The sequence below is a fragment of the Mirounga angustirostris genome, unplaced genomic scaffold (genome assembly GCF_029215605.1).
Source record: "Mirounga angustirostris isolate CCGP_5_RB_7025 unplaced genomic scaffold, mMirAng1.0.hap1 SCAF_10, whole genome shotgun sequence".
Classification (NCBI taxonomy): domain Eukaryota; kingdom Metazoa; phylum Chordata; class Mammalia; order Carnivora; family Phocidae; genus Mirounga; species Mirounga angustirostris.
In genome coordinates this window covers 96,171,389-96,185,271 of record NW_026991718.1, presented here as the reverse complement: position 1 = coordinate 96,185,271, position 13,883 = coordinate 96,171,389, and the positions used below count along the sequence as shown (strand labels likewise).

The window sequence follows — 13,883 nt, the reverse complement described above, 5'->3', positions numbered from 1 at the left end:
GTCTCCAACTGTTACTGATGCATTGTCTATTTCTCACTTTGATTTGTCAGTTTTTGTTTTGTTAATCTGGGGACTTTGTTGTTACATGCATATATATTTATAATTATCTGTCTTTTTGATGTATTAACTCTTTTATCAGCATAAAATGTCATTCCTTGTCTTTAGTAACATTTTTTATTAAAATCAATTATATCTAGTATATGTAGTCAGTCCTTCTTTCCTTTGGTTACTGTTTGTACAGTATATCTTTTCACATCTCTTGACTTTAACCCATTTATATATTTGAATCTAAAGTGTATCTCTTGTAGATAGCATATAGTTGAATAATGGGATTGGGTTTTTTTTTTTCATTCTTTCTGTAAATCTCTGTCTTTTGATTGGAATTTTCAATCCATTTACATTTAATGTAATACCTAAAAGATATTTACACTTGCCATTTTACTATGTGCTTTCTATAGGTCTTATAAACTCTTTTCTTCTTTCATAATGGCCTTTTTGTGTTAAATATTTTTAGTGCACCATTTTAATGACATTGTTGCTTATTTTACTATATATTTTGTAGTTATTTTCTTGGTGGATGACCTGGAGATTACAATAAATAACTTAAACAATAAATAATTTAAACAGATTAATACCAACTTGATTTCAAAAGTATACAAAACTTCACCCCAATATAGCTATGATTCTTTTTCCATCTTTTGTGGTACTAATACATCTTTATACATTATAAACCCCCAAACATAGTTTTACCATAGGATAAGTGATAGTCTTCCTTAGGTTCTCTCAGATTCTAGTACTTGGGAAGAACTAAAGCAATTTATTTAGAGTCTCTAATCTTCAGCTTCCTCATCTGTCAGGCCTTGAGCAGCAGACAAGCTCTAATTATTATGGTTTCTCCAACTAGCTCTAACACCCATACCTAATCCCAAGTATCCTTAGCATAGGGAGACAGGGAAATGTGGCCCATCATCCAACAGGTGCTTACCAGATGTAGATGGTTGCACTGTGCCCAATATGATGAAAGACATCAAAGAGTTCAAGAGAAAGTCTAAGATACAGGACAGATAATCCAGCTGTGAAGACAGGAGTAAGTCACAACACAATTCTGGAGCAACCAGACTTAGAGTGGAAATACTAGTTCAAGAGAAGAGAATGGAGAACTTGGTGTGGGTGAATAGAAAGGGAAGGCTACATGGAGAAGAAATTTTTTTAAATGGGTAGAAACTAAAGAAATAGAGGAAAGAGTAGAAGGTATTTGGGGAGGAGAAGTGAATGGGCAGTATATAAGAAAAAGTAGAGAAAACAAAAGTACAGTGATAGGGAAATAGAAGTCCAAGTCTGATAGGAAGCTGCCAGTTTTCTCACATACATCCCATCCCATGGAGCCCTAAGATGCAGCCCCAGTTTTGGTTTCCTTGTCCTGAGGCCACTCCCAGAAGCTAATTATGTCTTATGTCTGTTTGACTCTCCACAGCTTCCCTTCACTGAAGGACTGTACCACTTTTATCACAATGGCCTAGCAAAGGCCAAGAGAAGACGCAGTCTACATCACAAGCAGCAGTTGGAGAGAGACCCCAGGGTGAGTTTCCTTGGACACCTGCCTATCAACCTCTTCTGCCACAACTGAGCCCACTGAGGGGATGTATAAAGGGGTGGGCTGAGAATTTTGAAGTAAAGACACTCAGTGTATTGTGATAAGCAAAATGGATCCTTGGCAGAGTGGCACTGGATACTCTCCACTCCTCTACCTTGTGTATAATAAGTAAATCTTTTATAGGCTATGGGGCAAGAAAGTAAACAGGGATACCACCCCTTTACTGGCTATCTTTTCCTACATTATTGTGTTTGGACTTCTGGTTGCCTTGGAACCTGTTTTAGCCTATGATGGGTGGGGAGAAACCAGTCATTTAATGAGTCATTTTATGGAAGGTTTCTACTGGTGAGCCCTATGCTCTTAGGAGGTTGCTGTGCCCCATATTGGGCATGGAGAAATGACTGGGCCAGTGAGTGATTAGCTTACAGTAGGCAGCAGGCTTCTCAGTATCCATGCATGGTTGCATCCCCAAGACCACCTCAGCCATTCTCTCCTATATTTTCTCACAATCACCTAATTTACCCTCATGCCTTGATGGTGCTCATAACCCCCATTTTTAAATTTACAATCTTTACCTTGCTCTTAGAATCTAGATCTCATTTCCTACTCACCCTGGAAGCTTAAATTCACTTCCCCACAATCAAACTTATTACTTTAGCCACAAAGCAGCTCCTTTTCTAGAATAGGAACTTTGGTCATCCCTGAATCCTCCTTCATCAAATCTCTTCTGCCATCCCTCTACACTTACAGACTCATTCAACTGAGAAGAATACTTTCTGTTATGCAATTCACTAAAAGGGAAATTAATAATCCAGACAAATTGCTCTCTGTACATTGACAGCTGCATAACTCTTCTCCAGAACTCTTGGGGGAAAGTGGATATAAAGTGGGTCAGACATTTGAGTTAGGGATTTACACATGAGACTCTGAATTGATGGAATCTGGAAACTCATTCTTGTGGGGCTTTTCATGTGAACATTTGACTGGGTTTAATTTGGGCTTTAATTAGGAATGCAGATGAAACAGACTCCCCAGCAGACCACCAACTGACAGGCCACAGGCAATTTTCCTTTAACTCCTCAACCCAGGGGAACCCCCATTCCCTGGAGTGGAAATTCTGCTCTGAGAAGCCACTTTATCTACTTTCACAGTAAGATCCAAGCTGCCTCCTGCCAGCCCATGCCAGACATTCTTAAAGGGTCTGTTGAAGAAGCTGGCACCATTATCTAAGGGAAAAGCTCTCTTTTCTGTGTCTTAACAGCCTCCACCCTGGCTGTACCAATTCAGAGCTTCGGGAATCTCTTGGGAAGCCTATGGACAGAAATCCTGTGTGTCTCACCTATGGATCCAGAGTGGATACCAGTAGACAAAGACCACTCTGGGAAACTGTGGCACTGGTTCTCCCTGCACTTCATCCCTGCCCTATGATCTTACCCTTTATTGCCAGTTATTTTCCTTTTATTTATATATTTGCTTAAAAGTCCCATTGGATTCTCCTCTTCCATGATTAAAGATGTTGCCTCAAGATCATCCAGAGAGAAAAACATAAAAGAAACTGTGGTAGAAGGAAAGAGATGCTTGGGAAAGAGAACTGAGGAACAAGGAAACTAAGAAGCCATTGTTTGGGTCAGAGGGACTCCTTGCGCCCATTAGACTAAGATTTTCTTATTCTTTCACTTACTTGAAATGATCTTTGAAATGATTATTCTTGAAGTTTAGAGTGATGTTTCCAAAAGAGAAGAAAATAAGATAGGTTAGGTAATAAGGAGATCATGCACTAGTGATTCTAATCATTTGTCTTTCTCCTCAAAATATTGTCTGTTTTAACCAAAAGGGACATCCATTCCCCCTTCACTGCCCACTAGAAGGGTTCTGGTAACCATCTTCCTCTACATGGTGGTGGCAATCATCTATTTTGCCCATGATCAGTATAAGATGGTGGGTACACTAAAGATCATAAATCTCCTGTACCTTTTCTCTGTCCTCTCATTGAGGGTAAATGTCAAGTCTGTGGTCCATAATAAAGTCATTCTAGGAAAAGAAATAAAACATAAAATCTCATAATTCTTTGAGAAAAAAAAGACTGCTAGTGATGACTGCCTCATTTTAAAATATTAGATTAAGCCCTTTCCTGCATGATTTTCTTGTGATTATCTAATTCTGGCATCAGCTGATAGCAAAATATGGGGGCGACCATTCTTTTTTTTTAATTCCTGTATAATTAACATAGAGTGTTATATTATTTTCAGGTGTATAGTATAGTGATTCAAAAATTCTATATATTACTCAGTGCTCTTCACATTAGGTGTACTCTTAATCCCCATCACCTTTTTCACCCCTCCCCCTACCCACCTCCTCTCTGATAACGTGTTCTCTATAGTTAAGAGTCTGTTTTTTGGTTTGTCTTTTTTCTTTGTTCATTTGTTTTTTTCTTAAATTCCACATATGAGTGAAATCATATAGTATTTGTCTTTCTTTGATTGGCTTATTTCACTTAGCATTATAAACTCTCTAGATCCATCCATGTTGTTGCAAATGGCAAGATTTCATTATTTTTATGTCTGAGTAGTATTCCATTGGATATATATAACACATCTATATCCATTCATCTATCAATGGACACTTGGGCTGCTTCCATAATTTGACTATTGTAAATAATGCCACAATAAACATACGGATGCATAAATATTTTCAAATTGTGTTTTCATATTCTTTGGGTAAATACCCAGTAGTGGAATTGCTGGTTCATATGGTAATTCTATTTTTAATTTTTTGAGGAAACTCCATACTGTTTTCCACAGTGGTTGCACCAATTTACATTCCCACCAACAGTGCACTAGGGTCCCTTTTTCTCCACATCCTCATGGGGGGAACTATTCTTAAACAAAAAGCATTGACTATGACCAGTGTAAGAGTAGCAATATAAGGATTCTTCCATGTGGGTCTACAGATCTTAAATGAAAGGGCAAATGTGTTGAGAGGATACCTCAATCTTTGAGTTCCCAAGCACATTCACATAGGCTACAAAAAAGAAAAGTAAATACAAGTATAGGAGGGGTGCCTAGATAGTTCAGTCGGTTTTGTGACCAACTCTTGATTTTGGTTCAGGTCATGATCTCAGGGTCATGGGATCAAGCACCACATGGGGCTCCATGCTGGCCATGGAGCCTGCTTGGGATTATCTTTCTCCCTCTGCCCCTCTCCCACCCCTCTCCCTCTTTCTCTCTCTGTCTCAATAATAATAATAATAATAATAATAAGTATAAGTATAAGTATAAGTATAAGTATAAGTATAAAAGTATAGGAAGGAAACAAAAAGGACCAGGTAGCCAAAAAGGATTATTGACATTGGCTTTTATCTCTTGGGTAACTGTTGCAAATTGCATTTTATGAACCAACATTTTAAGAGCAAGTTGTTTTGTCATTTTCTGAAACGTGTTGTCTCCTAGACCAACCTACTTCATCATGCTTGCAGCCCCAGCTTCCTTCTTACTCCTGTCTCCACATCACTTCCTGGCCTTTCTCACTCACTGTCCTGCTTGGGAAGGAGCATGCAAAACCCAAGGAACCAGGCATGTAAGAGCAGGAGGGTTTGAGCAGCTACAGGTTGTCAGGGCTGAATCTACTCAGTAGCTTTTTAGCCACAGAAACTGCCAAGATCTGCTATCAACTCAAGAAATAACGAAAAAGGTAGAGGACTGAGCTTCACTTTGGTTTTGTTCCAGCTTCAGAACAGAAATTTCAAGGATGGTTGGCCCTTATTCAACAACTAATTTTTATGTGTAAAGAAAATGAAAGAAAGACTGGAAAAGGATCATATCTGCTTTTATTCCAGGCCAATAAAGTGCTCCTTCAATATGTTCATATTCATTCACTGATAGGTAGGACAATAGTTAAGAAAATAGATTCTGATGGAGATCATTTCAAAGGTGTTCTCTTGCCTTCCCATTTCTTTCTGCTAAATAAATTAGCAGAGTGACATTGTGTGTCAAACTACACTCAAATAACATAATTAATTAAAGAATAACAACAAAGAATTAGAATTCTGACTAGCATTATTTAGATGATAAAAGCAAAAATTGGGTCTTGTTTTTTTCTGGATGTCTTTGCACAGTGCAGGTCTGAATGCATAGTAGATGCTCCATAAATATCTGTCAAATGAATAGATGATTAATAATTTTTCCTCAGGGTTTTAATCCATGAAATAGTATTGTTCTTCTCATCTTATATTTTTATCCCTATTCTAAAATGTGCACTCTTTAGGAAACAGAAGGACAGCCTTCTTTTTAGCTACTCCTTTAGAAATATTCTTATTTTTAAAGCAGTTGCTATTTTATTACTTCCAAGCCCTGTCACTGAGAACCCCATGAAGAACCAGTTTTTAATTTCAAAAATCCAGTACACTGTGTTGCTGATCATATTCACGGTCCTGGTACAACCAGCCAAGTGAGGACAATGTGTTTGGAAAGTTTGGGTAGCTAAAATAATGTGAAGAGGTAATAAATAAATCCAAAGCTGGGATGAAATAATAAAACTAAAAATGACTTCTCAGAGTGAGAGTTAGGAACAAATATCCCCTGCCCAAAACATCTGCGGGATTTGTTAAACTTTAGCTAAGAGCAGCGTCAACAAATCTTGAAGCCAAACCTGATTGTGGTCCACAGTCTACATACCAAACTCCCACAGTCCCACAAGTACCTGAAAAGCTGCAGAGAATAGATTTATTTAAGATAATATTTGTTTCACAGTTATGTTGCTTGCATATCTGACATAGCACTGAAATGAGAAATATTAAAAAACATGAAGACTCCCATCATTCAATGAGCAACACACATTAGTTGTACGGAAGCCAAATAATTTAACAACAAATAACCTGAACTTTATTTGTTGAGAGAAGTTATATTTGATTGGAAAATTGTAAACACTTATTCCCTTTTCAAAGCAATTTTATTAGACCACATAATTATCCCTTGAAATCATTTTTAAATCGTCTTCCAATTTTGCAAGTCAGAAACTCCCATCAGTTTGCTGAAAACTTTTCTCAGTTCCCCATCTCAAAGAATGGATGATGTCTCCCTTGCATTCTATATATGGAAGCTGTATCTTTCTACATTCTTCCTCATCCAAACATATCCACGTGTCTAATTATATAGATGGCAGACTCATGATCCTGTAGTGACCTAATTTTGTTCTTAAATGGTCTATTAGGAGCATATATGTGGAGTTTTTAGGGTGCTGCAAAACACCTACAAAAGTTAGTTTCACTGGATAGGTCTACAGCAATTTCATAGAACCATACCACCAGAACAAATGAGAATTTTTCCCATTCTTTAAAATTAACTGGACAAGACTAGTGTGATTTGTTGGGAAAAATCTGAATAATGAGTGAACCAGACTTTCTTTGTCCATAGGTTTTAATAATACAATAATTGATATTGTTTGAAAAAATGGATTTATTATCATGCTTGAAACTCAGGTGGTTGATAGAAGCTGAGAATGGCTTGCAATTGCTCTGGGTCCTTTTCTGACATGATAATAATAATGCTTTTAGATCTAACTCAGATGGAGTAATTTAGCTGTGACTGGTGAACACCTTATAGAACTGTACATAGACTCAGATCAGAAAGATTTAGCATCGATGACCTAGAAAGCATGATCTGAAGAAGCCCATGAAATGATCAGAGCAATAATATAGCAATTTATTCACAATCTAAAGACATCTTTCTGAAAAGAATACTGGAACTTCAGCAGCTCAAAGCAAGCAAAAAAGTTCATTTATCTTTTCCTCCACAAGTAACACAAAATTTTGTCACAATTGCTAAGCTCTTAGCTTACAACCCTTTTCGAATACCTAGCACTAGTCATGTAACTTTTTATGATAATGAGGTGCCACTTACATGTATTGTGTCTTTGATTTATAGTATTAGATAACCATTTGATTATTTAGATTAAAAGTTGGGGGAGAGGGGCACCTGGGTGGCTCAGTCGTTAAGTGTCTGCCTTCGGCTCAGGTCATGATCCCAATGTCCTGGGATCGAGCCCTGCATCGGGCTCCCTGCTCTGCGGGAAGCCTGCTTCTCCCTCTCCCACTACCCCCTGCTTGTGTTCCCTCTCTCACTATGTCTCTCTGTCAAACAAATAAATAAAATCTTAAAAAAAAAATTGGGGGGAGAGAAGAAAAAGCACCATTATCTTGTGGAAAATCTGCTTTCAAATAGAAAATCTCATGGAGAAAAATGTCTTCTTGCACTTTTTTGGGTTTTGTTTTGGTTTGGTTTGGTTTGGTTTGGTTGGTTTTGTTTGGTCTTGATTTGATCAAACCTTCAGCCAGTGGGTAACTAGTAGAATTTGGGGTGTCCTGGATGGTCTCCTTACCATCACTGTGAATGTATGAGAGCCTTTCCACCTGGGGGCTGGGTAAAAATAGAAATTAGATAGTTTTAGTGCCTTTTTAAAAGAATTTATACCCAAAGAATAGGGTTTTGTTTTGTTTTGTTTTGTTTGGTCTTCATATTTGTTAAGTCTCAAATGGTGAGATTTGAGGTGAGATGTTGCTCTAAGAAATGTATAGGACTGGAGCACCTGGGTGGCTCAGTTGGTTGAGCATCTGACTCTTGATTTTGGTTCAGGTCATGATATCAGGGTCATAAGATCAAGCCCAACGTCTGGCTCCACACTCAGCCCAGAGTCTGCTTAAGATCCTTTCCCTACCCCTCTGCCCATCTCCCCACTCACCCTGTCTCTCTCTAAAATAAATAAATAAAATCTTAAAAAAAAAAAAAAGAAATGTATAAGACTTCTCCAATCTATCTTCCAAATGTCTCATTGGGGGGGGGGGGGAGGAAGCAGATAGATTTAATTATATTTTACTTATTAAAAAAACAATCATTTTCTCATTTCTTTGTAGCATGAGTTGGACTAACAGGTGTTACTCTTTCCTGAAATGGAGATACAAAATCACACATGAGTTTGTGAAAGCTGATCAAGTCCCCCCAAATGATGACCATCTTGTCCAATCTGGATTTAGGTCTCCTGGTTGGCCAAGGGAACAGCCTATTTGAAATTGGGATTCTCATAGGGAAAATACCATCCACAATGCATGATCGTAACAGCCCAGTGGTCCATGAATAAAGCTGTGCAAGTAGACTTAACCATAAGTAGGATCTGAACATAGAATGAAATCTCTTTAACTTTGGGGGTTAAAAGTACAGATTAGCCAGAATTCCTAAGAGAGACTCCTTCTTCCCTGGGCTAACAAGTGTTCATTTAGGTGTCTCTGGCATATATACTCTAAAGAGAAATAAACTTAAGACATACAGAACTGAAATAAAGTGATATTGAAGCTACACTGTGAAGAAGAAGATATAGAATAAGAAACAGAAGCACAGGAAAATTTAAAAAATGAAAAAAAATTTTTGATTGGTGGAAAGTGTGTGAGACCCAGCCTCACATCCAATGCTGCACTCCCCACCCACCTCCTAACAGTGTCTTAATATCACCTGAACCATGTGACCCCTTCAGGACCTGGACCTTTCCTATTCTAAATAGGAAATAATAGGAAATAGTTCAATTTTCTATCATAAAAAAGGGAACAATATTTCCCACGCTAAAAGGGCAAATAACCAAAAGGAGCGCATAGCAAAGTTAAGCAGTTGTCATTTCTTCCTCCTCTCTTCTAGTTTTTCCTCCCTGCCTCCCTCTACCTTACTTCCTCTCCTCAAGAATCCATAAGCAGCAAACACACTTCTGGAATGTGCTGTGTCTCAGACTCTAACAGGAAAGCTGCTTTATAAAAAATGAGCTATAAATGCAAATGAATACAATGAAATCCATTAGGAAGGGATTTTGGCTCAGACCTCTCCACACCCAACCAACCAGCTAGTGACCTTCTGCATGTTAGTAAGGGGAAAGCAAGGACACAGTCCTTCAATGATCCTGCTCATGACATTTCTGCAGGAACCAGATCACTGAGTCAGAAAAGAAGAGAGAGGAGGGCTCCAGGGTTTCCTCTCACTTTAATTTGGTAACAGTTGTAAGAACAGTGAATGTGAATTAGATGCTGCTGCTTTATTTTGGGTTCCTGTAAAAAGGAACCCCTGAGAAAAGGACTCAGAAGAGGGTCATTTATTTGGGTGATTGGTCCTAGGAAGCACAAGGAAAAGAGTGAAATGAAAAAAGGAAGTGAGGAAAGCATAAGAGGGTGGATATTTTAGCAGGTTTTCATTGTAGGCACCTAAGGCTCAGTCCCACTGGGGACTCTATGAGGGTGTTGTGTAGAATGTGCTTCAGATTTGTCCTATAAGGAACGAGGTTGATTAATGGGTGATTAATATACCGGCTCTGTCTCTCATGTTTGAGTTGACCCTCGATGTCAAATCCCTAGCACTTTGGGCTTCCCTGTACAAAGGCTGAGGGAGCCTCAAGATGCTGGAAAAATCCCCAGAGCCGAGGGGCAAAAATGGAGATGCCTGACAGGAAAAGCTGTCAGTAGTCACAAGTGAACTCAGAAGAGGGCTGAGAGAATACAGGGATGAAATCCACAGCTACAGTCACAAATCCTACAACCCAATGCTGTGCTGAGAATTTAGCATGCATCATCTTGTTAAACTTCCAGCGTCACCTGTGAATTACATACTATCTGATTCTCAGTTTACAGGTGAGGAAATGAGAACTTAAGGGAGGCTCGTCCCACAGATTGTGAGCAATATTCACCACCGCATGGTGCTGCTCTGTCACTGACTTGTGTTTCATAAATTAATTTTCCCTGCTCCTTTATACAAAGAATGTAGTGGGACCAGATTCCTTGTAGGTGAGGATGACCTGTGATGTACTGAGATGCAGCACACTGATTTCTGACTTTCTTAAGAAGTTTGCAGAGTTAATTTTGACAATGTGTAGTTTCCACTTCACCCACTTCAGAATCCTACTGTAGGATTCTTCTAAATGTAAACAAAGATGGTGTCTTAGCTTAGATTTCCTGGAAATGCACTCTGAGATGGAGAGTTGCTTGTGTAAAAGATGTTTCTAAGAGTGCTGGTTGGGCATAGGATTGAAAACGGTATCACACCTGGGTCCCCCCAACTTGAAACCAACAATACACTCAAATCCTTTCTATGCTTCACACCTTCTGCCTCCTCTTTGGCTTCAGGACTCATGTGATTCATTGGGCCCACCCAGATAACCCAGCATAATCTCCCTATCTTAAGATCAGCACATTAGTAAACTTAATTTCATCTGCAAAGTCCCTTTTACCACAGGATGCAACATAACCATGAAAGTAACCTTACCAGAAATGTGACCTTTCTGGAAGAGTTAACATGCCTTCTAAGGTCAGCAGCTCCTCTCTATGCAGCCCAGCTTCCCCTCACTGCCATCCTCCAGGCATTGCATTTAGCTCAGAGGGAAACATGAATATGTAGGCATGCAACCTTGACCATACTTTGAGCCCAAATGATGACTTCCCTTCCCAGCTGGTGACCAAATCCATTTTCTAGACACCTCATTAAGATGTGGGCTCAGGTGTAAACCTTCCATGGGGCATATATTTTGAAAGTCACTTGACAGCATCAGGAGAAGAAATGTGTTGTGAGAGAAAGGAGGAGTCTTCATTAATGCTCCAACCTGTGGGAAAAGCTAATCTGCCCTAATCTGCTGGTTTTATTATGCAGCAGGGAGCGACTTTCAGTATCTCCTCTGGGCATTGCAGTTATGCCTGGCTTCCTGCCTCAATGAGCTGCTGCTAGTGCTATAATTAAGTATTCGTGAGGAACAGGGGAGAATTATTTACCATGGATTTAGAAAGGCACAGAGAAAGCTGCTAATGAGGCCTGGTTTTTCCTAGATGTTATGAGCATATTTTTAAATGATTACTACTGCTCATGCTGTCATGCTTACTAAAAGAGAAGGAGGAACACTCTCGGAGACACATTCCAGCAAGCCCAGAGATCTCTGGGGAGTTTTAACTTTCTTTGAGAGAATTTTAACAAGCCCCAGTGCAGAGAAAAGCAACACAAAGAGAAGAAAGTTGTTCTGTATCATCTTTATAACTCACAAGATGAAGACTCTCAAATGGCGAGCTGGAAAGCTTTTAGGACATCCAGGCAAAATCTTTGATGTTTGTAGGGCAAATTTCTCCTGACCTACCTTACCTGATTCCTTCTCTAAACTTCCCAAGATGCAAAAGGAAATGTCTCTAACTACCTAAAATGTTTCTATTATTTCCTCTAAAAATGAGCATTTTCTGTATGTTTATTAAATTCACAATATAATTCCATTATCTAGTTGCTTGCTAGCAAACCATTTATTCGTTCAACAAATATTTACTGAGCTCAGCTACATGCTGAGCACTCTTCCAGGTACTAGGACACAATAGGGAACAAAACAGACAAAGTTCTTCTCCCAAGAAACTTATTTACTAGTGGGGATGAAAGAGAGACAAAAACCAGATAATAAAGCAATTACATGACTGTTGGTGAATGTGTTATGAAGATGAATAGAGCAAAGTAGGAGGAAGAGAGGGTGCCAGGGGAGGGGGTGTTTCTGTTTTATAAAAAGTATCCAGGATTGGCTATTCTAGTAAGATGACATTTATAGAGACCTGAAGATGGTTAAGGAAGGTGTTCATGTGGTTATCTGGAAAAAGGTCATTCCCAGTAGAGGGGCTATCAAGGATAAAGGCCAGGTGTCCAGGGCACACTTGATGTGTTTTAAAAACAACAAGAATGCCAGTAAGGCTGGGAATAAATGAGCTGAGGAGAACAGGGAAAGAAATCAGGTCAGAGAGGAACAAGGGAGCAAGACCATGGAAGACAGTCTAGGTCAGGTAAGGATTTTGTATTCACTCTGAATGAAATGGGATTTTCTTTGAGTCAGAGTGAATAATAGACTATGGGTGGGAAGGGGGGGGCACAACTGGAAACCAAGATCAGTGCTAGGCAACTGCAACATTCCAGAAGAGAAAGGCCAGTGGCTTAGGCCAGGGTAGAAGTTAGTGGAGGTGGTGAGAAACAATTCAGATTTAAGGAGATATTGTGAAGGTAGAGTCCTCAAATTTGCTGATTCTTATGCCAATAGATCAGATAAGGAATGGGAAAGGAAGGGAGAAGGCAAAGTGGAGATGGGGACAGTATGGAGTCGGTATTTATGTTGGTGGGCAAAATGCGGGAAGAAGCAGGTTGATGGGGAGTGAGTAGAGAATCAAGAGTTTAGTTTGAAGAATGTTAACTTTTGAAATTTGCATTGAATATCCAAGTGGAGAGGTAAAATAGGCAAATGATTTAAAGATCTAGGATAGAGGGGCACTTGGTTGGCTTGGTATGTAGAGCATGCAACTCTTGATCTCAGGGTCATGAGTTCAAGCCCCATGTTGGGCATGGAGCCTACTTAAAAAAAGTAATAGAAAGAAAGGAGAAAGAAAGAAAGAAAGAAAGAAAGAAAGAAAGAAAGAAAGAAAGAAAGAAAGGGAAAGAAAGAAAGAGAAAGAAAGAGAAGAAGGAAAGAGAAAAGAGAAGAAAGAAGGAAAGAAAGAGAGAGAGAGAAAGGGAGGGAAGGAAGGAAGGAAGGAAGGAAGGAAGGAAGAAAGAAAGAGAGAAAGAAAGGAGAAAGAAAGAAAGAAAGAAAGAAAGAAAGAAAGAAAGAAAGAAAGCAAGCTAGTATAGAGATGAGAATTGGAGACATAAATTGGGAGTCACCCACATACTGATAGTATTCAATGCCATGAGGTCAGTTGAAGTTATCTAAGAAATGAGTGTAAATAGGAAAGACAAGCTGTATGGGACTGAGTCCTAGGGCACTCTAACATTCAGAAGTCTGGAAGATGACTGGGGACCAGGAAACAACACAGAGAAGTGACAAATAAAATAGGAAGAGGATCAGTGATCAAGCAAAGACTAATCTAGTCAATGTGCCCTACCTCATTCAAATTTTACCAGAGTAACTTGACTGTCCCTAGACTTATTTCTTAATAAAACCACTTAGAGGTATCAATAAGTTTCTTCAGTTTTTTTCTCTAATCTATTTTTTTCTCAAGAAGTATTGAAATTTATAGTGCACACATGAGCTTATGAAATAAAAATAGTAGCATGAGTTTTATTTCATGGACACTGCTCTGTGGACTGGGCAGTATGCTTTAAAACAGGGAATCCAATGATTCATGGAACACTACATCAAAAACTAATGATGTACTGTATGGTGACTAACATAACATAATAAAAAAATTTTTTTTAATTAAAAAAAATAGGGAATCCCATTTGAATGAGAATGGATAAGAATCAAGCCTTTAAAACCTCAA

At 38.8% G+C, this 13,883-nt stretch overlaps 1 protein-coding gene across 2 annotated transcripts in view; it reads left to right on the top strand.

The window, feature by feature from the left end:
• PCSK2 (proprotein convertase subtilisin/kexin type 2) overlaps nt 1-13,883 on the top strand; it is a 285,368-nt gene that overhangs the window by 39,496 nt on the left and 231,989 nt on the right. Inside the window, exon 2 of one of the 2 annotated variants that reach the window (XM_045883814.1) lies at nt 1,475-1,579. The exons of the other annotated variant lie outside the window; for it this stretch is intronic. Within the exon in view, the coding sequence (XP_045739770.1) occupies nt 1,475-1,579 (105 nt within the window). The remainder of the gene's footprint in view (nt 1-1,474; nt 1,580-13,883) is intronic. 2 annotated transcript variants of the gene reach the window in all.